The 22,095-nt window shown below is 41.9% G+C and overlaps 1 protein-coding gene across 1 annotated transcript in view; it reads left to right on the top strand.

Moving 5' to 3' along the window:
* The first annotated feature begins 381 nt into the window (after positions 1 to 381).
* Slc12a2 (solute carrier family 12 member 2) overlaps positions 382 to 22,095 on the top strand; it is a 69,207-nt gene continuing 47,493 nt past the window's right edge. The window contains exons 1-4 of the mRNA XM_050120898.1: positions 382 to 1,249; positions 19,428 to 19,547; positions 20,493 to 20,568; positions 21,173 to 21,268. Of these exons, the coding sequence (XP_049976855.1) occupies positions 533 to 1,249; positions 19,428 to 19,547; positions 20,493 to 20,568; positions 21,173 to 21,268 (1,009 nt within the window). The 5' untranslated portion in view covers positions 382 to 532. The remainder of the gene's footprint in view (positions 1,250 to 19,427; positions 19,548 to 20,492; positions 20,569 to 21,172; positions 21,269 to 22,095) is intronic.

The following is a 22,095-nucleotide window of genomic DNA, read 5'->3' as shown; positions in this document are numbered from 1 at the left end:
CGAGCATCCGCGGCGGCTGGCACCAGGGCCGGGGCTGCGGACGGGCAGGCGGGCGGCCCGGGGAGAACGTGGAGCGGGCGGGCGGCGGCGGCGGCAGCGGCAGCGGCAGCGGAAGGGGCGGCGGTGCGCAGGTCGGCGCGGAGACGCGTGCGGCCGCCCGGGCCGCGCCTGCTCGCTGCGCCGCGGAGGCCGGCGCTCGCTCTCCGGGCTCGGCGCGCCGGGCTGGCCGGCGCAGAGCTCGGGGCGGGCCGAGGGGCGGGCTGAGCGGCCCCGCCTCCCGCGTGCTGCACCGAGCGCCGCGGCCCCGCCGCGCCTTTAAACCGCGGACCGGCCGCGCTCGCGGGCACTCGGCGGCTGGCGGCGAGCGTGTGGCGCGCGGGCTCCTGAGGCGCTGCGACTCTCGGTGGCGCGCGCTCTCTCTCTCTCCTCCGGCTCTCTAGCGGGACCGCCGGCTCACGAGCCGGAGCCGAGCCCTAGGCAAGCGTTCACCCGCCCCGCTCCGCTCCGCAGCTTCTCCGAGCGTCGGGCGGAGATGGAGCCCCGGCCCGCGGCGCCCTCGTCTGGCGCACCGCGGCCCGCCCGGGATGGGGACGCGCCGCTGGCTGTCGCCGGGGTGGACCTGCCCGGGACTGCCGTGCCTTCCTCCGGCCGAGAGGATGCTACGGCCGGGAGCCAGGCCGGCGGGGTGCGCGGAGAGGGAGCGGCGGCGGCGGGCGATGGGCTGGGCAGACCTCTGGGGCCCACCCCCAGCCAGAGCCGCTTCCAGGTGGACCCGGTTTCCGAGAACGCCGGGCGGGCCGCGGCGGCTGCGGCGGCGGCGGCGGCCGGGGCGACGGGCAAGGAGACCCCGGCGGCCGGGAAAGGCAGCAGTGAGAGCGGCGCTGCTAAGGGCAGCGAGGAAGCCAAGGGCCGCTTCCGCGTGAACTTCGTGGACCCAGCTGCCTCATCGTCCGCGGACGACAGCCTGTCGGATGCGGCGGGGGTCGGAGGCGACGGGCCCAACGTGAGCTTCCAGAACGGCGGGGACACGGTGCTGAGCGAGGGCAGCAGCTTGCACTCGGGCGGCGGCAGTGGACACCATCAGCAGTACTACTATGACACCCACACCAACACCTACTACCTGCGCACCTTCGGCCACAACACCATGGACGCGGTGCCCAGGATCGACCACTACCGGCACACGGCCGCGCAGTTGGGCGAGAAGCTCCTCCGGCCCAGCCTGGCAGAGCTCCACGATGAGCTGGAAAAGGTGAGCTCGCCCAGACCCTCCTCCCTTCTCATGCCCTGGTGCGTGCTGGCCGCGGGATGCAGCCGCCGACTCTCCCTGGTGAGGTGGCAGCACAGGACCCGAGGAACGACTTGCTGGCATCTCTGGATTCAGCTGTCAAGTGTGGAATTGCAGCGGAATGTAACTTAATCCTTCAAAAGTTTGCAGCGGGTTAGGCTGGTCATGCGATACAGAGGAGGCAGCACTTAGCAGCCTTTCCCATCCAGTTATGTATCTTGTGTGCCCCTGCCTTTTTTCACCCCATCTTGACAGTGTGTCACCTCTTTGAGTTACGCATGTGTTTAGAGCCCAGAGAAGGGAGTGTGGAGGAGGTGTAGAAGAGGCTCTCTCTTGGGACAGTGGAGAGAACATACTACCATCTGGGTCCTTTTTAGATTGTAGTGTATGGCTTATGTATATCCATTAGGGATCCTGAGTGGAAAGAAAGGTTGACGTTTGAAGGAAAATCTTAATAGCATGTGTTTATAGTCTATTAATTATTAAAGCCCATTATTTGCAATCTTGAATATGTAGAGGACCATAGAAATCTTTTTTCTTTCTTTCCTTTTTATTTTTTGTTTGTTTATTATTTTTAGGCAGGATCTCCGTGTAGCTCTAGCTGACCTAGAGTTCGCAAAGTAGACCAGGCTGGCCTTGAACTCACAGATCCACCTGCTTCTGCTTCCCAGCTTCCCAACTTCCCAGCCTTAGGGTTTAAAGGCGTTTGCCACCACGCCCACAGATACTTCTCAAATCTTGGGAAAAGTTGTTTTTGATAATAGCACGGTCTTGTTTGTTTGTTTGTAATGTAAACTTTTTGGAAGAGAGCTGCCTTGGTGCAGGGCAGTGGTAGAGAGACGGTTCAGAAGTTAAGAGCAACAAGTGCTCTTGCTGGGAACCAAGAGGGTTCAGTTTTCAGCACCCACAAGGAAGCACACAACACACAACCATTTGTAACTCCACTTCCAGGGAGATTCCATGCCTTCTGACCTTAATAGGCACCAACCATGCACGTGGTATATATCCATGCATGCAGGCAAAACATTCATACACATAAAATATTTAAAAGAGGGATGTTTTTAAAAAGTGACATTGGTGAGTTTTTAGAGAAAAAAGGAAACAGGGATTTTATTTTATTTTTTTCCCCCTCCAGGATGTCTAGAGAAAAAGTCTGGAGTCTTAATTTTTGTGCAAGCCCTTTTACTTTGTAAACAAAAAACCATTCCCATACACTCTTATTGACTTTTCCTTCTGTTTTTTTTTTTTTTTTTATGGCCTCGTAAGTCTTTCATTTCCTCAGGGTTCAGATAATTATTTGAAGATAACTTTGATGCTTTTGAGACCTGATTAATATTTAACTTTTTTATGAGTTGAATTACTTGACATCTGCCTCAGCAAGTCTATAGTGGAATTTTTGTGACTTCAGAGTTGGTACCACACAGGGCGAGATGATCAGCGTGAAGAAGTTTATGTGATTTGTTTTGACTGTGATGGTTTGATCTCATACATTCATGTCTTACAAGACTGCACTTGTCCCAGTGTTTGATAAAGTAACAATCATGGTTTGAAGTAAGTGATAGGTCCCAGCCATTACAAGCTTGTGGATTGTTTAAAAGATTGACATCATTTAGCCTTAGATAATACTACCTCTGTTCTATTGTTGTATTTTGTCCTATCAGAAGCTAAGCACTTTCTGAAACACTCACACTTAGATTTTTTCACATCCATTCTTTTCTGTTTATAGGCTCAATCAGAAATGGAGTTGGTAAATGATATTTTACTGCAGCATTTTTAGTATTCATAATTTTTTTACAAATACATTTCAGGTTTATTTCGGTAAAGTCAAATTCAGCAGTATAGCACTGTATCTGTAAATTGTAGAAAGCTGAAAGGTGTCATGCATCTTGTACTTTAAGCCCCCTACGGTTGAGTTTATTTTGTGTGTGGCTTGTAGTGTGGGTTTTATTGTTTTTGTTCAGTTTAGAGCATCTGAAAGATAGACACATTATTAGCTATGTGGTAGTTGAAAAAGTCACCTAAGCCCTCACCCTCAGCTTCCTCAGTTTTCGAGATTATTGTAAAAATTAAAGAAAAAAATGCAACAGAAATAATGGACCACGGCCATGCTAAATTCGTGGAATATCACTGCTCAGTGGTTCTTATTTTGCTCTTACATTGACTCCTCAGAGTATAAGGCTAAGCTTTTAAGATTTCAGTTTTAGAGTCTCTTGATTCTATTACTAGATGAACATAGTTTATAACATGCTCAATCCAGAGTCTCCATTGTGCAGAATAGCATAATGAATTCTTCAGTTGTTTTTCTCTGCTCCCATAGCACATGCTAGACTGATGTTTTTCTATTCAGGTGGGCCCTCAGCCTCTACTCAAATTCTGTATAGCAACCAGAAGTTCTTGATGGTGTTAACTAATAAGTCAAATGGGTTAGATACCTGCCATGTTAAATAGTACAGAAGCGCTGCTCAGAGCTGTAGGAGGCGTGGGCGAAGGTGTGACACATGACGATGATCTCTGATTGACTCCCCAGAGTCCATATAGAGTCCATATATGGTCCTCATCTATATAGATTGACAGCAGCTTGAGCTCTTTTAGCCCTGTTAGTAATGCTACCTATAGTTTCTTTGATGTTCTAGTATTGGATTGTCATGTACTATACTCTGGTAACTGAGTGCTAAACCATCCATGAAGTGTCTAAGGCAGATTAAGTTACAGATGCCAAGAGCAATGGGAGATCAGAGGACGTGAAAGATAAATGCTCTACAAACTTACTAGGAAAAAAGACTAGAGTTGTCTTTGTCATTGGTCTTTTAAAGTATTTCCCTGTTGACATAGGTTTTTGTCCCGCCAGGTCCTGCAGCCAATCAGTCCCAAAGAAACACACAGAGGTCTATATTAATTATAAACTGGTTGGCCTATTAGCTCAGGCTTTTTATTAACTCTTTCTTACGTCTTAAGTTAGCCCATTATTCTTGTCTATGTTAGCCACGTGGCTTGGTACCTTTTTCAGCAAGGCATTCTCATCTTGCTTCCTCTGTGTCTGGGTGATGGCTGCAGACTAACCTTTCCTCTTCCCAGAATTCTCCTGTTCTCGTCACCCTGCCTCTACTTCTTGCCTGGCTACTGGCCATTCAGCGTTTTATTAGCAAGTATTTACAGGGTAAAACCATTGTTCCACAACACTCCCTCCCTTTTCAAAACAAGAACTATGAATTGAATCTCACTTGTTTAGCTTTCTTCCTGACCCTTATCCATACAACTTGTAACCAACACTCTAAACAAAGAAAAACATCCATAATCCATTTTTTTGGGAATGTGGGCATAGTTTTCCAGGCTACTTCCTGCTAACTAGGGGTGCTGATAATCTTATGTGGAACTAAAGAAAATTTAGAATTAAGGTCAAATCCTGGCTGGAATATTCCTTGAGGCTTGATCATCTCAGCTAGCAATCTTGAGGTTGTTCTGGATGTAGAACTCAGACATCTGGGCCATTTGCTCCTATCAGAGATTCCTGGGGGGGGGGGGGTCTTTCTTGATCAAACCTTATTTTTCTTAATCCAGAATGAATCCACAGCCTCTCATTTGCAGTGGAAACAAAAGTAAAACCTCTTCTCCAAAGTAACATACCTTTTGACTTAAATTTTTAAGTCAGGGCATTTTTAAAATACATATGTTGGATTAATCCAACATTTAAAATCAAATGTCTTTTAGCTGTTGCTCCTTCCTTAGCGTTCAGACAATTCAAAGAAAACACAATAACAGACTCTGTGTATTTTCCATCTTTATGTGGCTTTATTTTAAACTCTTATTTCATTTATTTATTTATTTATTTATTTATTTATTTATTTATTTATTTATTTATTTTTTGAGACTAGGTTTCTCTGTGTATCTTTGGCTGTCCTGACACTCACTCTGTAGACCAGGCTGTCCTTGAACTCACAAAGATCTGCCTGCCTCTTCCTCCCCGTGTAGGGATTAAAGGTATGTGCCACCACACCCAACTACTCTCCTTTTTATATTAAGGACTCTATCCTTTTTCTTTTCTCTCCCAAGTCTACATATATTTTTAAACACACTAAACCATTTAGAGGTTTTCTTATCTGAATCTATCTTTACTGTATATCTCTTTTTCTGACCCACATGAGTCTTTAATTTGATAAGCAATATAGCTAGGATTAAAGCCTTGGCTTTGATGGTTGGATCCACCCTATTTCTTACCTTTCTTAGAATCTAGCTTCATGGTGGAGGTACTGGCCAGAACCACGTTTATTGCCACAACTCCATGGCGTTTTAAGGTCCTTGCCACCACCAAGAAGCATGTTGTCAGCTATTCATAAACACCATTTAAGTGTATGGTGGCAGGGGCTCTTAAAAGAGCTGCAAGGTTTTGTAGCTAAAGCTGAGTCAGGAAGCCTCTCTTAAATGAGATGCGCTTGTCTCTAACAAAGAGAGCCCACCCGAGAAAGTGCTGCTATCAACAAGCCATGCTTAACTCTATTCTTTTCTGTCTAGAATTACTTCCCAAGCTCTCTCAGGCTTTATGTCGATACAGTTGTCCACATGGGCGCCATTTCTGGGACCGGGCGGGACAGAAACCTCAGTCAATATTTCTCCTACTAGCTAGCTGCAGAGAATAAACAAATATCCTTGCTGTTATGAGCCACTCTAGGAAGAAGGCTAATGGCTTTCCAGTTAGGAACTGTTGGCCAGGTAAGGGGTGACTGTGTTGTCCACAGTGCTCTGGAAATGTGGGATGGTGGATAAGTGAGTAGCGAGTCTGTGTCTGCCTGCACAGACATAAAACCAATAATAGTTGTTATTAACACAGCGGTGCGGTGAAAGGAAACATCACCAGTCAGGGTATCATGGGATCCAGTTTTGATTGGGCCTTGGGAAGAAATAAGTGTGGCATTGGAGCCCAGGCCTGAAGGATAAGTTGATGGGTGGAATGTCGTTCCGGAACAAAGACTGTATTTGTGAAGGTAGTGAGAAGAAGCGTGCTGTGTCCATGCGACAGACACAAAAGGCTGGTATATCTTACTGTAGGTGTAGTTGGAAGCTGTTGAGGGATGCTCTGGGACAGAGTACATGATCTCTTTTATTTGAAAATCTTTGCTGGCCAGAGTATGTGTTCTAAGGTGTGACTGGAAAGAAAACCTTAAACTGTTGGTGTGACTTAGAGATTATAAGGATTTATGCAAAACAGATTAGATGTGAGAGAGGCTGACTCTCAGGTTTTGGACTTGAGTAATTGAATAGTGAGTGGGGCTGTGCTCCCTGACTTGGAAAAATTGAAGTTGGAATGGATTTGAGTGATGAGAATTCTAGTTGTATTCTTTGTAAGACACATTTTTCAGGCAGAAGGTGTGTGTGTGTGCATGTGTAAATGGTTGAAGTACCTTAGTTATGAGTGAAATATTGGGTTGATAAAGAAACATAAAGTATGGTCAAGGATTAGGTCCGGAGATCATCTAAAGTTATGTTGGGGACTTTTAATAACTAGACTTCATAGTCTGGAAAGCAGTATCTTAGAAGGGCAGACATCTAGAAGAAGGCAGACATTAAGGACATAGTGGTACCTGCCTACAATCCTGGGAGGCTGAGGCAGGAGCACCTTTTGGGTAAAGGCCAGCCATGGCTGTTTAGATGGTTCCAGGCCAGACTGAGCTCAATAGGGAAACCCTCTCTCAAAAGGGTAGGAACTCTAAAAATAGATGCTAGGAATTGATTTAAAAATAATTGTGTCCCTGTCCCCCACCATCAGAGTATTGATTTCTCCTTTAGGAAGAAATAAAAAGTGGAGTACCAAAACTGATCTGGACAACTTTAGCACGTGCGATTGGGAGCATAATTATCAGTTGTGGGGTGGTAGGTACACAGTCTGCTGCTGTTGGACTCAGCATCATCTTCAGTATCCTCATCCATCACTGTCTTTTATAACTGCAGTTAGAACCCTAGGAAAGAGTTTCAGTGGAGCAGAGCTACCACTGTGATGAAACATTTGGTATTGTTCATCAGAAGCTGTTCACCTTGAGTGTCCTAGGCTCACAGATTAGGCTATAAACTAGCTGGCCACAGAGCCCCTGCTCTGGGATTACAAACCTGGGCTCTCACACCTGGCTGTTTACTAAGCCCGACTTCACCCCACCTGACCTTTTCCTCTTTTAAAAATAACACCTTTGCAGTTGTTCTTAGACCCGGGGTTAGAATCATGTTGTTAGCATTATCAAGTCATTGGATGAGGCCTGTTTTGCCTTTCTCATTAGTAAAGGAAGCATCAGTCTTTTATCACTGAGCTTTTTTCCTTTTAATTCCTAAGAAATCTTTTACACATTTACTAGTAATAAATGATCTCATAGAAACTGAAAACGGTTTACTAGCCATTTTGATTAAACTATAGAGCAAGACTTCATACTTGCTTTTCTGTCTGATGCTAGAATATTTACCGGGGTCTTTCTCTGTATCACATCTGTCTGGCTATCTCTCCGACCTGCCGTAAGATGCTTGAGCTGCTGGAAGGGTTGACATCCTGAGAATAAGGAAGAGGATACTTGATGGTGCAGTTGTTAATTAGTCCTTCACTAGAATCAGAGCATTTGTCTCATTAATTTTCATACAGAGATTAGGTACCAGTGCAGATCTGTTCACTGGATGTATCGGGGCTGGCAGTTCCTGCCACTTAACAACAAGACTTTAAGGAAAACCCTGTATTGCCTCTTAACACTGGGTTGGTTCTGCGTCTTGCAAATAATTATTTCAGGATATAGCTTGGTGCCTTGAAAGTCACCCTGGAAGAAAAAGAATAGGTCACAGCTTGGGTGGTATCTGAATAGTTTCCAGATATGAGTAAAGTGGCCCCTGATAAACATTTGCATGTGGAAAGTCAGATTTCAGTTTTGCTGGGGCCCTGACCTGCTATATATATGTTACTGGCTACTATAGTCTGGCTTTCAGTTTCTGTATTCATTCTTCAAGTAGAAGTAGCAACTGATTACTTGGGTAAAAAGAAGGATAAATTTGGGAATCTAAAATGAGGCAAAGGAAAAAGATCTGTGCATTACTAGTCGCACTTTATGCATTATCTGTGTATATTTATGTTCGAATGCCTATGCTGTGGGACTAGAACCAGAGAGATGCAAGTTGAGTTTCTTGGGTCTTATGTTTCATATCTTTGCTTGCAGTGACTTTTCATCATTTTTTGCATGTGTTTGGGAAGTCCACAATACCAGTTGATTTAGGTCCTTGCTGAGTGACATGGGTTATCCACCAAATCCTAACTGAACATCAACAGCAGCACTGTTCTAAGTGTGGGGGATACATCAGTAAGCAAAACAAAGTCCCGGGACTTTGTAGTTGTAGGAGACAGTTGGTAAATAAGGCAGATGTACTACAGTGAAGAAACTAAAACAGGGAGAGAAATTGATGGCCTAGTTGGATTAGTTGAGGCAAGGTTTTAATAAAAGACACGCGCCAAGAGGAAAGGGATTCCCCCATGCAATTACCAGGAAGGCTGCTCTAGACTCAGCAAGGACAGTTGCCTGAGGCTGAGGAGGGACTGTGACTAGTGCAGTTTAGAGACCAGGGAGGCCGAGGCTGAGGAGAGAAGACAGACAAAAGTTAGAGGCTGGTGCTGAGCCTCACGGTTCATAGTAAAGACTTGTTTTGTTCTCAGTAACATGGAGGAGACATTGAGAGGGCTTTGAGCTCAGATTTGGTGGGATTTGACTTACAACTTAAAAGTGTGAATGATTGCCATGTGGAGAATATACTATAGGGTTTAAGGATGGAAGCCAGGACAGTAGAAGGTAAATAGGATTTTTACGGAGGTGAGCTGGTTGGTAGATACAAGGGTTCTTAAAGGGAGGATTGTAGGGAGTTTGCTGAAGTTTGGATGAAATGTGTATGGAAAGAGAAATGTTAAGTTTTATTTTTATTTTTTTTAGAATGGAATTACTATTTAAGGAGGTAGGCGAGAACTGGGAGGAGTAGGGTTAGGTAGGTGGGATATAATTCTCTAAAACTGTTCTACAATGGGGGCAAGTCCTAGAAAATTGCAGGTACTAATGAATTAGAACTTGAACAGCTTCACACTGTAGCTGTTTGTAAGACTGACCCCCACTGTAGAAGAGGTAGGTCTGAAATAGGATCTTACAAATACTGAGGTTCTGCCATGATGGGCCTAGTGGTGCTTGCTCTACTAGGTGTATTGAGTTTATTTAGCTAAAACACAGGCATCTTAAGAGAGACTACTTCTAGTGCCTTGTCATTGTCTTATAAATGATAAACCCAACAATACATTGCTGTACTCCTTATTCTTTTTAAAGTTTTATTTATTTATTTATTTATTTATTTATTTAAAATTTCTGTCTCTTCCCCACCGCCACCTCCCCTTTCCCTCCCCCTCCCCCAATCAAGTCCCCCTCCCTCATCAGCCCAAAGAGCAATCAGGGTTCCCTGCCCTGTGGGAAGTCCAAGGACCACCCACCTCCATCCAGGTCTAGTAAGTTTAGCATCCACGAAACTGCCTAGGCTCCCACGAAACCAATAGGTACAGTAGGATCAAAAACCCATTGCCATTGTTCTTGAGGTCTCAGTAGTCCTCATTGCAGCCTCCCTCTATTACAAGAAGTTAGTTATTTTATCTATTTCTCTCCTCTGTTATTTCCACTTGAAGTCCATTCAGTGAATTTATCATTTCACATATTGTGCTTTTCTTTAAAATGTACCAAAGTCGAGAATTTCTGAAGTTTCCAATGAAGCTTTCACATCTCTGTTAGATGCTTTGCTAATGTGATTTATCCTTGACTTCTATAGTGATTTTGAAGTATTTGTGTCCTGAAAAGGACATTTGGTTCTTACCACAAACATTTGAATGGGAAACATTTTATTTGTTTGTACATCTATTAATTTGAGGAGGGGAGAATTAATGTGTAGATAATACATTGTGGTGACTATGAAATTTTATTTTTAATATTCTGAAGTTGATTTCCCTTTTCTTTGTTGAGACAGTGTCTCACCGTGTATTTTACACTGACCTGGGTGCTCTGTGCAGCTCAGGCTATGATTGATGGTGTGTTGTGCCTTGCTAGGCTCAGACATCATGGGGTAGCTACTGTCTCTGTTCTGTACCTGCCTCTGTCAACAGCTGTTGTTTGGCTCCTGGAAGTCTCCTCTACATTTGGGGGCCAGCTTAGTTATGGGGATTTACCCTTACTGTTATTCTTGTTTTTCCAGAAATTCAAATGAGTTTCCCAGTTCCTTTGTTGATTTGTGACTCTGTTCTGTTATTTCAAACTGGTGTGGCTTACCACAGTCAGTTTGAGAAGACTCAGTGAAAAGGCAGCAAATTCATACTTTGACTAGTGCAGGTCCATAGATGTTTCCTCTCCAGTCTGTGCTCCCATCCCTACTTTCTTTGGGTTCTTTTCCATGAGCAAACAGGTGGGCTATCAGTTTGCAGTTCTTGGCCATTGGTTAAATCTGGATCATTCCACTTCAATACATCTTCAGAAAAAGGATATACCATCTCTGATTCTGAGTTCCTGAACTGAAAATGGGAAAGATGACAGAGAAACACCCAGTGCTAGCTGTCCGCTCTTGGGTTCCATGCAGATTGCGTTTCCAGTGCTGGCTTGGTTTGGATGCTGCTTGTCATGTTTTTTTCAGGTCCTTCCTAATTTTGGGGTCTTCTTCCCATAAACAATTAGAAATACAAGTTGGCAGGGCTATTTTTTGTTAACAGAAGGTAAATGCTTCCTGGGAATCTTATCTAAAATGTTTCAAGCTCTCAGTCTGTTGACATTAGCATGTTGTGTGGGATTTGAAGTAATTCCTGTGTTGTTATTTGTGAAGCATTCTTTTGTAGCTCAGTCTTGAAGTTTTGGTAAAGAACATGCAGAGCTAGTTCTAGTGCTGAATTCTTTGACTTGGATCAGCAGTTCTGACTTGGTTCATTGTGAAGTCACATGGTCACACTGACCACTTTTATCTGTGGCTCTTGAGTTTTGAGCTTGCATTAATGCCTCTGGATATTAATAGAGCATTGTTAACCAAAGCAACTTGGATTTGTGTAAAACAATACTTTGTTTTGAAAGCGTAGTCTGTATGGGGAGCATTACACTGAATACACCAATCACCGACAGCACGGATAGGAAGTATTGGCAGCTTTGGGATGATATAATTAGCTAGTACTTGCTAAAATATTAGAACAGTTATTAGAATAAGCTTCTTGGACATCTAGATTTGCACATATGCACAGTATTTTATATGTGACATATATGCATATATATAATATTTTGCATTTTAAATTCAAAGTAAGCTATTTTAATGTAAGATTTTGGCTTAGACTTGAAAGCTGTGGTTAATGGTATGAGAAATTTTTAGGATTTTTATCAGTATTAAAATCCAAAAATTATTTTTAAGATGTAAATAACTTTTTGATGAACCTTTACATTTTTGATGTATTAGTTTGAGTTTATTTAAAGCAATAATAGCCCAGTACTCAGAGGATGTGAGTTTAAGGCCAGGCTAAGCTTTCATGATGAAATCCTGGGGCATAACTTGAAAATACTAACAGCTTTTCCCTTTGAAATTATTTTTAGCTGGTGTGTGAGTTTTTAGTTTTGTATAAAACCATCACAGTTTTTCATTTTGTCTTTTCTAACAATATGTGATGGGTACCCCTTTTCACAGGTGTTGGAACCAAACTTTTAGGAATTAATTCTATAGGTAAAGAGTAGCAGGGCTAGGATTATTTGGGAGCTAACACTTTGACCCAGTATATTATTTTAAGGTATTATTTAGAGAAAAGACTTACCATAAAAACTTATTGTTAGTTTACTGTATTTCAGTTAAAATGCTGTTTCATTTTCACACATTCTGGAGGAGTGGAGGTGAGTGTGTGCGTTATAAAATCTGAATGCTGTATTTAAAGAGGACTGCAGCATATGGTGTGTGCGGTGAAGGAGCTGCAGAAGCATTGAGCAGTGGGACCTACCCAGTTAGGGAGGCTAGACTCAGTCTCTCTAGGATTTGGATGGAGAAAGTGCTAGGTCCCCTAAAGATAAATTACAGGCAGAGGGAGTTGGAGCTGAAAGTCCTTTAGGAGAAAATAGTTTACAACTGATTTCCCAGGTTGGGAGTGATGGCCTGTGCCTTCAGTCCCCACACTCCAGACACAAACACATGCAAATCTCGGAGTTCAAGGCCAGCCTACTTTTCGTGGTGAGACTACTAATCAATAAACAGAAAAACCTGTCAGCTGAAGGAAAATTGCATCAGTTAAATATTTTGATGTGAACTTGCAATAATTTTCTAATTGGAAGCATAAGAATTGGCAGGGGAGGCGTATCAAAGAAAATTAGTAAAATTAGAGCTGCCTTTGGTTAGAAAAATATGAGAACTTTGCTTGCTTATAAATGTTATGTGTGTATGTGTCATTTCATGTTCATTTCTGCATATCTCATTGGGCAGTAAACTGAAAACAATGAAAAAAATTCAAAGTCGTAATTTTATAGACTTGACTAGAGAAAGTCTCAAAGTTAGAATTTCTCTTTGTACCTCAAAACAGAGTGTGCTCAACAGAAAAAAGAGTGAGAATTTCTCTCTTGTTAGCAGTCTAATGTTTATTTTTAATTATATCAGATATTATTTATTAAAAAACCGAATTCAAAGAATTCAGTGTGAATACTTTTATTTTCCTAGCCTTCTTGGACACTTGGGCTCAGGCACCAGGCTTGTGAAGGTAAAGTCTGCAAGGGAATAAGAAAGCTGAGTATCACCAGGAATACTGGTTAAAAGGAGATGGCAAGTTTGAATGGCTCATTACAACCCAGGGACTGAATGATTGGCCAGTTGGACTGACCTTTTCCACCTATCAAAACAGCCTCAGTAAATTTGAAAGTTAAGTTAGTGTGCACACCTGTTCCATGTCACACACTTTCTATCCCTTCCTGGATGGAACACATCTGGGCAGGTTCCTTAAAGGTGGTGTGATGCAGCTGGCTGTGGTCGTTGTGTCTTTTCGTACTCATAAGAAACTTGTGTCTTGCCGTGTTGGGCACAGGAGGATCTGGTGTTTGCCACAGGAAACCTGAGTTACTTTGGGTGGGAGTCTCTGCCAGGGTCTGCTCCCCAGACTTTGAAGAGCCACATTATTCCTTGGCCTTGTGGTGCACTAGTAGAGAGAGCACCTGATCGTCACTGTAGACTCTGGTGGGTGGCGGCGGTAGTGGAAGTCCTCAGAAGCAGATGGGACTGTGCATAGCTGGGAGGGCTGCACAGTTCACTACTGCTTTTCCATTTAAAGCTCAGGGAAGGATCATTTTGTTTTACTTATGTGTATTCCTCTTTACTTAATTTTTTTTTGTCTGTTTTTGGTGATTGGCTGAAGTGTTTAGGCATTTAGATGGTGTGACCCCAGAGTAATTTGAAAAGGGATAACTTGAATAAGGGTATGATTTTGACTACTAAAATGCCCTTTTTCCCTCAGATATAGCTACTGTTCTGTATTCATCCCATCCTCCGAGTATTCTGTTCTCCATCTTTGTCTCTGTTCAGTTCCTTTGCTGTCTCTTTAGGTCACTATAAGGTTTGATTTACAATATAAAAGGTCCTCCAATTAAATTGTGATAGAATCGAGACTTATTTCATAGGTAGAGTATGAGAAAGGCTTTCAGTGTAGCAATCCCTTGTTGTCTTTTATTAGGGTCGGTGGTATTGAATAGGAGAATGTACTGTATGTTTTCCAGTTCATATGATTTTGACTTACTGAAAAACTAAAAACCTTCTATATCCAATAATCTTTCTTTCCAATATTTCATCTTTAATGAATAGCCATCCTAGTATATTTGCTAAATGAGTGCTTTCTATTTCTTTCCTGCTCACTATGTAAAGTAATACAGTAGTTGATGGTTCATTTTTCATAGGTGATGCTAAAAGGAAAACTTGTTCCTCTTAAATATGTATCTCTTTGCCTAAAAGCAGACTTGTTCATTGTCCACAAAACCGACAAAAACTTAATCTGTGTATTCACCTATGATCATTGCGAGAGGAGTGGAGAGCACTGGGGACCCTGCCTTTGATCTTCCCTTATCGCGATGAATCAGAGCTTCTAAGCAGGAGTAGCCAGAGCGGATGACCACACCACTGCGTGTAGTCCAGGAAAGCTTAGCCTCACTCACATAGGTCAGCTGGCTAAACTTTCTCCTTCTGAAGAGTAGCCAGAAATTGAAAAGGCAGGTCACCTAAGGACAACTTTCCCACTATTTGCTGACTAAAAAAAAAAAAAAAAATACCTGAAATGTCTTTCTATAGATTTGACTTAACAACTGTCACACTTGAACTGTGACACCGACACTTAATTATGGTGTATCAGTTCAATAGCCAATAAACACATCTCACTTGCTTTATATATGTCTGTCATATTATCTAGAGAGCCTAAAACCTTCCAGGATATGATATTGATGGGGAGAAATTATTATCTCCATCTATCCGAGGAAACCAGTTCTCAGAGAGGGAATATAACATAAAAAGTAAAGTGTGGGCATTGAAAAAAGGTATATGTAGCCTTTGACAGGGCTAAACATTTCCTGGAGGCTGCATTCAGTATGAAAAAGGTCCTCAGTGATGGTAGGAGACACCTTTTTCCTTTGTCTCTATTGAAAAAAAAATTACACCTTTAAAGATGGTTCACAAGTCCCTAGCATGGTGACTGATAGTGTGTTAATATCTGTGTGCTAATGAGTCAAAGGATATGGTTGTTATTTATGCCCGGAAAACTGCTTTTGTGAGTGCAAAACTGCACAGGGAGAAGAACATCAGAGTTACTTAGGACTTTTGTTGCACATTGGCACCACTAAGGTACTGGCTCATTTCCTTACTTAAAAGGTATTGGTGTTCAGCTGGCTTTAAATTACTCCAGAGACAGCCTTGTGGTAGCTTCCGGAGCCCTAAAGAGACTGTGACACAGCTTTGTCCCACTGTTCTTGCTAAATTCCCCTTCCCAAGTTACAAAAGTATACAGTTTATTATCTTTGCCTACAATCACCAAGTAAAGATACTTTTTATAAAAAAATAAAGTAAGTTTGTACTAAAAGTGAATATGTGTTAATAAACATTGCCTAAAATCTGTTTTATAATAGTGTTTGCACTGTACTAAGGGACTGCACTCCTCAGAAATGCCTTCCCTGGTGCAGGGAGGAGACCTGTGACAAAAATAGTTTTTGTAGGTAAATGTGGTTACACATGTCTGTAATCCTGCTCATGGGAGGCTTCAGTAGAGGGATGGTTGAGTTGGCGACCAGCCTGGACCATTTGAACTTGAGGACCAGAGTCCCCATACCCCCAGTCATGGTGATGTGTCTGTTCCTTACTTAGGGGAGTTGGGAGGCAGAGACAGTCCCTGGAGGCTTGTGAATCAGCTTGCTACTTCTGTGAAGTAGCAAACAAAGAGACCCTGTCTCAAGCAAGTCAGGGACCTGTATCCTGATGCCAGTGTGTCCTCTGACTTTGTCCATGATTGAGGGGGAGCTTTGAATCTACAAGACAAACAAACAACACCCAGTCTACAGAAAATTCTTCCTTTTCCTACTTCCTGCAAAGAAACAATAACCATGGGAGCTAGAATTCTTCCATTCTTGTCTTTTCTGAATCTTTAGAAACACACCCTGCCCATGTTTTCTCTCTGTATGTTTGTCTCTCTGTTCCCATGCACTCACCCCCTGGCTGTCTATCCCTGGCCCCTCTTCTAAGTTCCATTCATGAATTTTTAAGCTGCCTGATAGATTCTCTTGTCTCTTGGCCCCCTTATTCTACACTTGGTTTGTATGTTGTTGTTGTTGTTGTTTTCATCAGTCTCCCTTTAAACAGAATCTTGCTTTGTAGCCCAGGCTGAATTTAGATGAATGATCTTGTAGTCCCAGTACTAGGATTGTGGGCATGCTGACATACTCTCTTTAGTTGCACTAGTGGATCTGTTTTATAAGAAATCCTTCCAGTTACAATAGGTGTAACATCCGTCTGCCTTCCATTATTTCCCATCTTCCTCTCTTCTGAGTTTATTTCTGTTGCGACTCCAAACTCAGAATCACAGTGCTACTCTTTCAGAGCTGTATTTCCTAGAATAATGCTAAATTAATTTATCTACCTACTAAAATGCCACTAAATAGTTTTTACTTTCCACCTACTATTGTGGAAAAGATAGTAAATACTGAAAATAGTTATTTTTGTACCTTTGCCTTGGCCTATCTTACTTAACTTCATATTTGAACTTTTATTTACTTGTGATGTTTTCATGTAAATTTTTGTCAAGGTGGATAGGGTGTCATTCCTGAGATTTTCTTGTTCCTTGAAAGCTCATATATTAAACAAACAACTCAAAACTGAGTCTGGAGCTCAGTAGTAGAGCCTTGAGTTGGATACCCAACATCACCAAAATAAACAAACTCTGGTTTCTTTTTATTTTGGGAAATTAATTTAGTTCTGATCCCAGTTTCATCACACTTCAGTCCATTTATTCAGCCACAAATAGCACAGTTATTTGATTAGCTTTGGATGTTTGTTTGGATGGTTGGTTGGAGTCTGTCTTGTAGCCTTGCTCGGCCTGGAGCTCAGGGTGCATGCCTCACAGCAGCTTCCTCTTGGACCAGCCCCTAACTGTGAGGGTGCAGGTGTGCACCACTACACCGAGCTTTAGTTGTAGATTGTAGTTTGGAGAGTAATACTAAAACTTTTAAAAGGAGATTTGCTAGAGGGTGATTAGGAAGGTAACTTTTTGTTTTCTGTGAACACATCGCTAGTTTTCTAAAGTAATTTCATAAAAGCTAGAAAATACTTGTCTTTTGAGCAGTTTTTCACAGTGTTCACACTGTGGTAGAAACCAGCATAATTGCTAGACCTTCAACTTGCATGTGAGATTCTGATAAGCACCCACAACAAAAATTTTAGGATGCCTGCATACTTTTGCATTGCTCAAAAGACACCCACATTGCACTTTAGCCTTGGGAAAAGTAGCTGATTAGGGACATACATATTCAGTTTCTAAACAGAGATGGAAAGAGATTCCTTTTCTGTGCATATTATAGGCTTTCTATTGCAGCATGAAAACTAAGGACTTTTTGCTTCAAGATTAATAAGTTGATAGGCTTGTTTCTCCTTGTGACTTTATTTGAATAATTGAGCAGCTGGGGGGAATGGTGAAATCTGGATTAAGAGTTTCTATTTACTGTTTGGAGTCAGCTTTGCCCCTCTGCTGTATGGGAAACATTTAACAATGGGAGTAAAACCCAACTGGGATTGTGATGCACTGACGTCTAGTCACGTTGAAGAAAAACTAATTTCTCCATATTTCTGTTAAGGTTAATGACTGCTAGTTGCTGTGTTTACACCAGAGTGTACATAAAGAGAAGAACAGTAATAGGCTAGAGGCCAGGGAAGATTGGATAAGTATATAGATGTGGTTCTGTGGTTACACATAACTTTCCATCACTCATTTCTTTTCATTATTATATTCATAATTCCCTTTAGTGTTGAAGCACTAAAATTAGTTTTAAAAGTTGGACTGTGTTCATAAAAAAATTTAGTGCCCAAACTATAGCTGTGTTTTGTTCCCTGGTGTTGAGAGTATGGATTAAAAACCATGGTGATGGCGTTGAAGGTCATATGTTAGACTTAGAGCATCTGTCTTCTAAGCCGTTTCCTTCTACCCTAAGTTGTACAGTTTGCCTTAAGTCTCGGTAGTACTAGTTTGGAGATGTCTGGCCCTGTGTGTCCCAGTAAAGACTGAACAGATAGTGAGAACCACTGAGACATAGAGAATAAAAAACGAAGAGCTACAGAATTAGACATGAAGTTTACCTAAGAAAGAAAGACCAACAGCGAGAATGTACTGTGTGATTTCTGAAGAAGTCAATAGACCTGAATGACTAAGAACATGTAGAGTCAGTGTAGAGATGGGGCTCTGAATGAATCTTAAGAGTCTTGGGAATATTCTGTATTGTTTGATGGGAAAGACTTTTAAGCCGGGCAGTGGTGGTGCTCCGACTGAAGTAGATGGATCTCTGACTTCAAGGCCAGCTGGTCTACAGAGCAAGTTCCAAGACAGCCAGGGCTACATGGAAAAACCCTGTTTTGAAAAATAAGCAAACAAACAAAAAAGGAATTTTAAATTGTTAATGTTGATATTTCAGATATGGGAAAGAATATGGCAGCTAGATGATATAAATTTGTGCTAAGGAGCCAAGACCTTACATCTGCCTGTTTGTCTGTCTGTCATCTTTGATGTAATCTTACTGGAACTGGGACAGGCTGGCCTTGAACTCACAGTCCTTCTGCCTTGGTCTCCATTACAGGCCCATCCCACCACGTGCCTAGTAGTAGCTCTGATTTTTTTGTCCCATCTGGATTAATCTGGCAGGCAGCAGTCACTGCAGACTTCAGATACCATCAAAGTATAAAAACATTCGTTATTGTTATTTTCATTATTAGTACAGATTGGGTCATGCTTTGTTGCCTATATTGGTGTCCAGATTTTGAAGTCAGTCTCTGCTTTTTGAGTGCTTGGAATATGTTTGTACCACTAGGCCCATTTTAAAAATTGGAATCATTAAAATGGATTTACGTCATAGTGACACTTATTTTAGGTTTTCCTTTTACTTTATTGCTTTGATTGAGCAACCTATCTTTATTATATTGAAATACTTGAGTCAAGCTATTTAGGAAGAAAGGCTTATTTGGCTCCCAGTCGTGAATGATGAACGCCCAGACAGCATGTTACAGGCTTTGGTAAGGACTTTCCCGTTACTGTGTCACTTTATAGTGCAGTAGAAGGAGCACGTGCAGGTGAGAGCATCACATCACCCACATCCAGGAGACATGCTGGCAGGGTAGCTTCCCTGGTGATGTAGGGACCTTGAACTAGGCCTCTCTTTTTATGGTTCCACATCTCCAGTACCACTGTACTGGGGACCAGACTCCCCATTCTTGAACCTGTCTAAGAAATAAACTGTGTAATTTATCACATTTCATTCTCATAAGTTTTTGTCATCCTACGTGTATAGTTAACCATGTTTAATTATGTTTGGTTTTTATCAAGTGATTCAAGATTATTTAATTCTTAATTTGCATTCATGTTTCTTTCTGTAACCAGGAACCTTTTGAGGATGGCTTTGCAAATGGAGAAGAAAGTACTCCAACCAGGGATGCTGTGGTTACATACACTGCCGAAAGTAAAGGGGTTGTGAAGTTCGGCTGGATCAAGGGCGTATTAGTATGTATGCATAGACCCTGTTTATGGCTCCAGTCCTGTTGATTAGCAAACCTAGCTCAAGTTCTCGAGAGAATTACTGGTTTTCTGCCTCACTGTTTGTTTGTGGGTACTATGGAAGACCCAGTAATGCCTTGTGTATTCTTTCCTTTGTGATATTATGTTCATTAGGGGAGAAATGTTTATTATTATGCACATCATCTTGATAAAATTGGAAACTCACAAGTTTCTACTTTTTGGTAGCCCTGGTTGGGCTACACCGGGCTGACCTTTAACTCATTTTGCCTCTGCCTCCCAGGTGCTGAATCAGTTATAACAATACGCAAAGAGGAACATAGAATAAAAAATTAATATAAGCTCAAGTTGTGGGAGTATCATACTTAGTTTAAATTTTTGGGAATGGTGTGATCCATTGACATTTGTGTTGGTGTACACGCAATCCTTAACTCTGCCTTAACCATTCATGGCAGATGTTATCAAAGCATAGGCAAAACTTAATATGATAAAGACAAATTGTAATTTTAAGATTTGAAGTCTTACCAGGTGTGGTGGCACAGGCCTTTAGTGCCTCCCAGCACTCAGGATGCAGAGGCAGGTGGATCTCTGAGGTCAAGGCCAGTCCACTTTCTATAGTGAGTTTCAGAACAGTCGGGGCTACACAGGAAAAAAAAAAAAAACCCTTGTCTTCAAAAACAAACAAACAAAGAGTCAATAGTCTTAAAAATAGTCTTCTGTTGTGTTTCTAACACTCTTGGTAAGCACATTTACTTATACACATACTTCCATGGCTCTTACTTACATCAGCTAACAGAAACCCTCAGTAAGCCCTTTTGACAAACTTAAGGTAAAGGAGTTAGATTTCAAAACACTTTCATAGTTTCAGTCACATTTAACTTTTGACTTGTTTAATTTTTATTGCTGTGTCTTGTGTCCTTTTTTCTCTCCCAGGTACGTTGTATGTTGAACATTTGGGGTGTAATGCTCTTTATTAGATTGTCGTGGATTGTGGGTCAAGCTGGAATAGGTAAGGGAAGCTTCACACCTCTTGATCTACGTTATATTAGCTGTGTGCCTTTCTGCAGTTGCTGACTGGGCTGTGTTGCCTTTATTATGTAGATTGCTACCATAATTGACTTTCACAGTTTTGACTTTATTTCTCAAAATTGAGATTAGAATTAGGTAATTTATGGCCTGTGTCTTAGTTACTTATCTATTTCTGTTGAGAAATGTCATGACCAAAGAAACTTACATAAGAAAGCATTTAATTGAGGGATTGCTTACAGTTTAAGAGAGTGAGTGCATAACCATCATAGTTTGGAGCATGATGGCAGGCAGGCAGCATGCATGAGACCGGAGCAGTTACTGAGAGCTTACTTGTGACCCACAGCACGAGGCAGAGAGAGTGAGTCTGGGCCTGCTGCAGCCCTCTCCCAGTACTGCACTTCCTCCGAAAGCCAAATACTTCACACACAGTCCACCTACTAGGAACCAAACATTCAAAAATGTGAACATACCGGGACTATTCTCTTTCAAAGCACCACAGTCCAAATCAGTGCTTAACTCTGCTAGTTCTAGGAAGTGGCAAGTTTAGGAATATAAGGTTCATGGTTTCTTTTTCCTCCTTAAAGGTCTCTCCGTCCTTGTAATAGTGATGGCCACTGTCGTGACGACTATCACAGGATTGTCTACTTCAGCAATAGCTACCAATGGGTTTGTAAGAGGAGGTGAGTTGCCCTTGCACAGGCCCAACCTGAAAGATACATTCGTGCTTTTTAAGTCGCCTGTTCTGTATATCAAATCTGTGTTCTTGAGAGCTTGTAGTTGGCCAGCCTTGCTTGAGTTGTGTTGATTCTGCCCTTAGATAATACTGCTTCTCAGTCTCATCATTCAGACTTGACTTCTTCCATTGCACAGATCAGTCTCTTCCCATCTACAGCTGAATACAGCCACCACAGGCACCAAGATGAACACCATGTAAAGTTATTTAAGTTTACTGCCGAAATTAATATGAATTAGCCTATTCTATGCATTAGGTGAAGTGTATTTTATTTGTGCTTCAATCAGTCAGGTAATTTTGAGCACCTTGTGGCACATGCTGGGTTTGTAACAGTGTCAGGCAAGGTCCAGTTTTCTAAGGACTTAAGATCATATAATAAATAGTAACAGTCATTGTTTGTCACCTAGAGACTGGGAGTGATATGGTTCTGACATACATTATCTTGATGAATGCAATATTGTTGTTTATTACTGTTATCATTTGTATGACTAATGAGACCAGATAGGAAACAATTTATGTGAATGCTTTATTAAAATTTAAACTTGATGGAGATTATGCAGCCTGGTCTCAAATGTCCAAAAATACTTTTTGAAATAATTGAAAGCTTCATTTTGTAACAGTAAAATCAAAACACTGAAATTGAAGAAACCTTAACATTTTCCACTATGTGACAAAAAGCACTGTCTTAATAAAATCAGGCTATATAAGTGGTCAAGTTTTTGTCTTTAAATCCATTGTGTAACTGTGGATGACTAGTACTTACTACCAAGCAAG

The sequence above is a fragment of the Alexandromys fortis genome, unplaced genomic scaffold (genome assembly GCF_014885135.2).
Source record: "Alexandromys fortis isolate MF-2015 unplaced genomic scaffold, M_Fortis_MF-2015_v1.1 scaffold_181, whole genome shotgun sequence".
Classification (NCBI taxonomy): domain Eukaryota; kingdom Metazoa; phylum Chordata; class Mammalia; order Rodentia; family Cricetidae; genus Alexandromys; species Alexandromys fortis.
The sequence above is the reverse complement of the archived record's forward strand: the minus strand, read 5'-3'. Positions and strand labels throughout refer to the sequence as shown.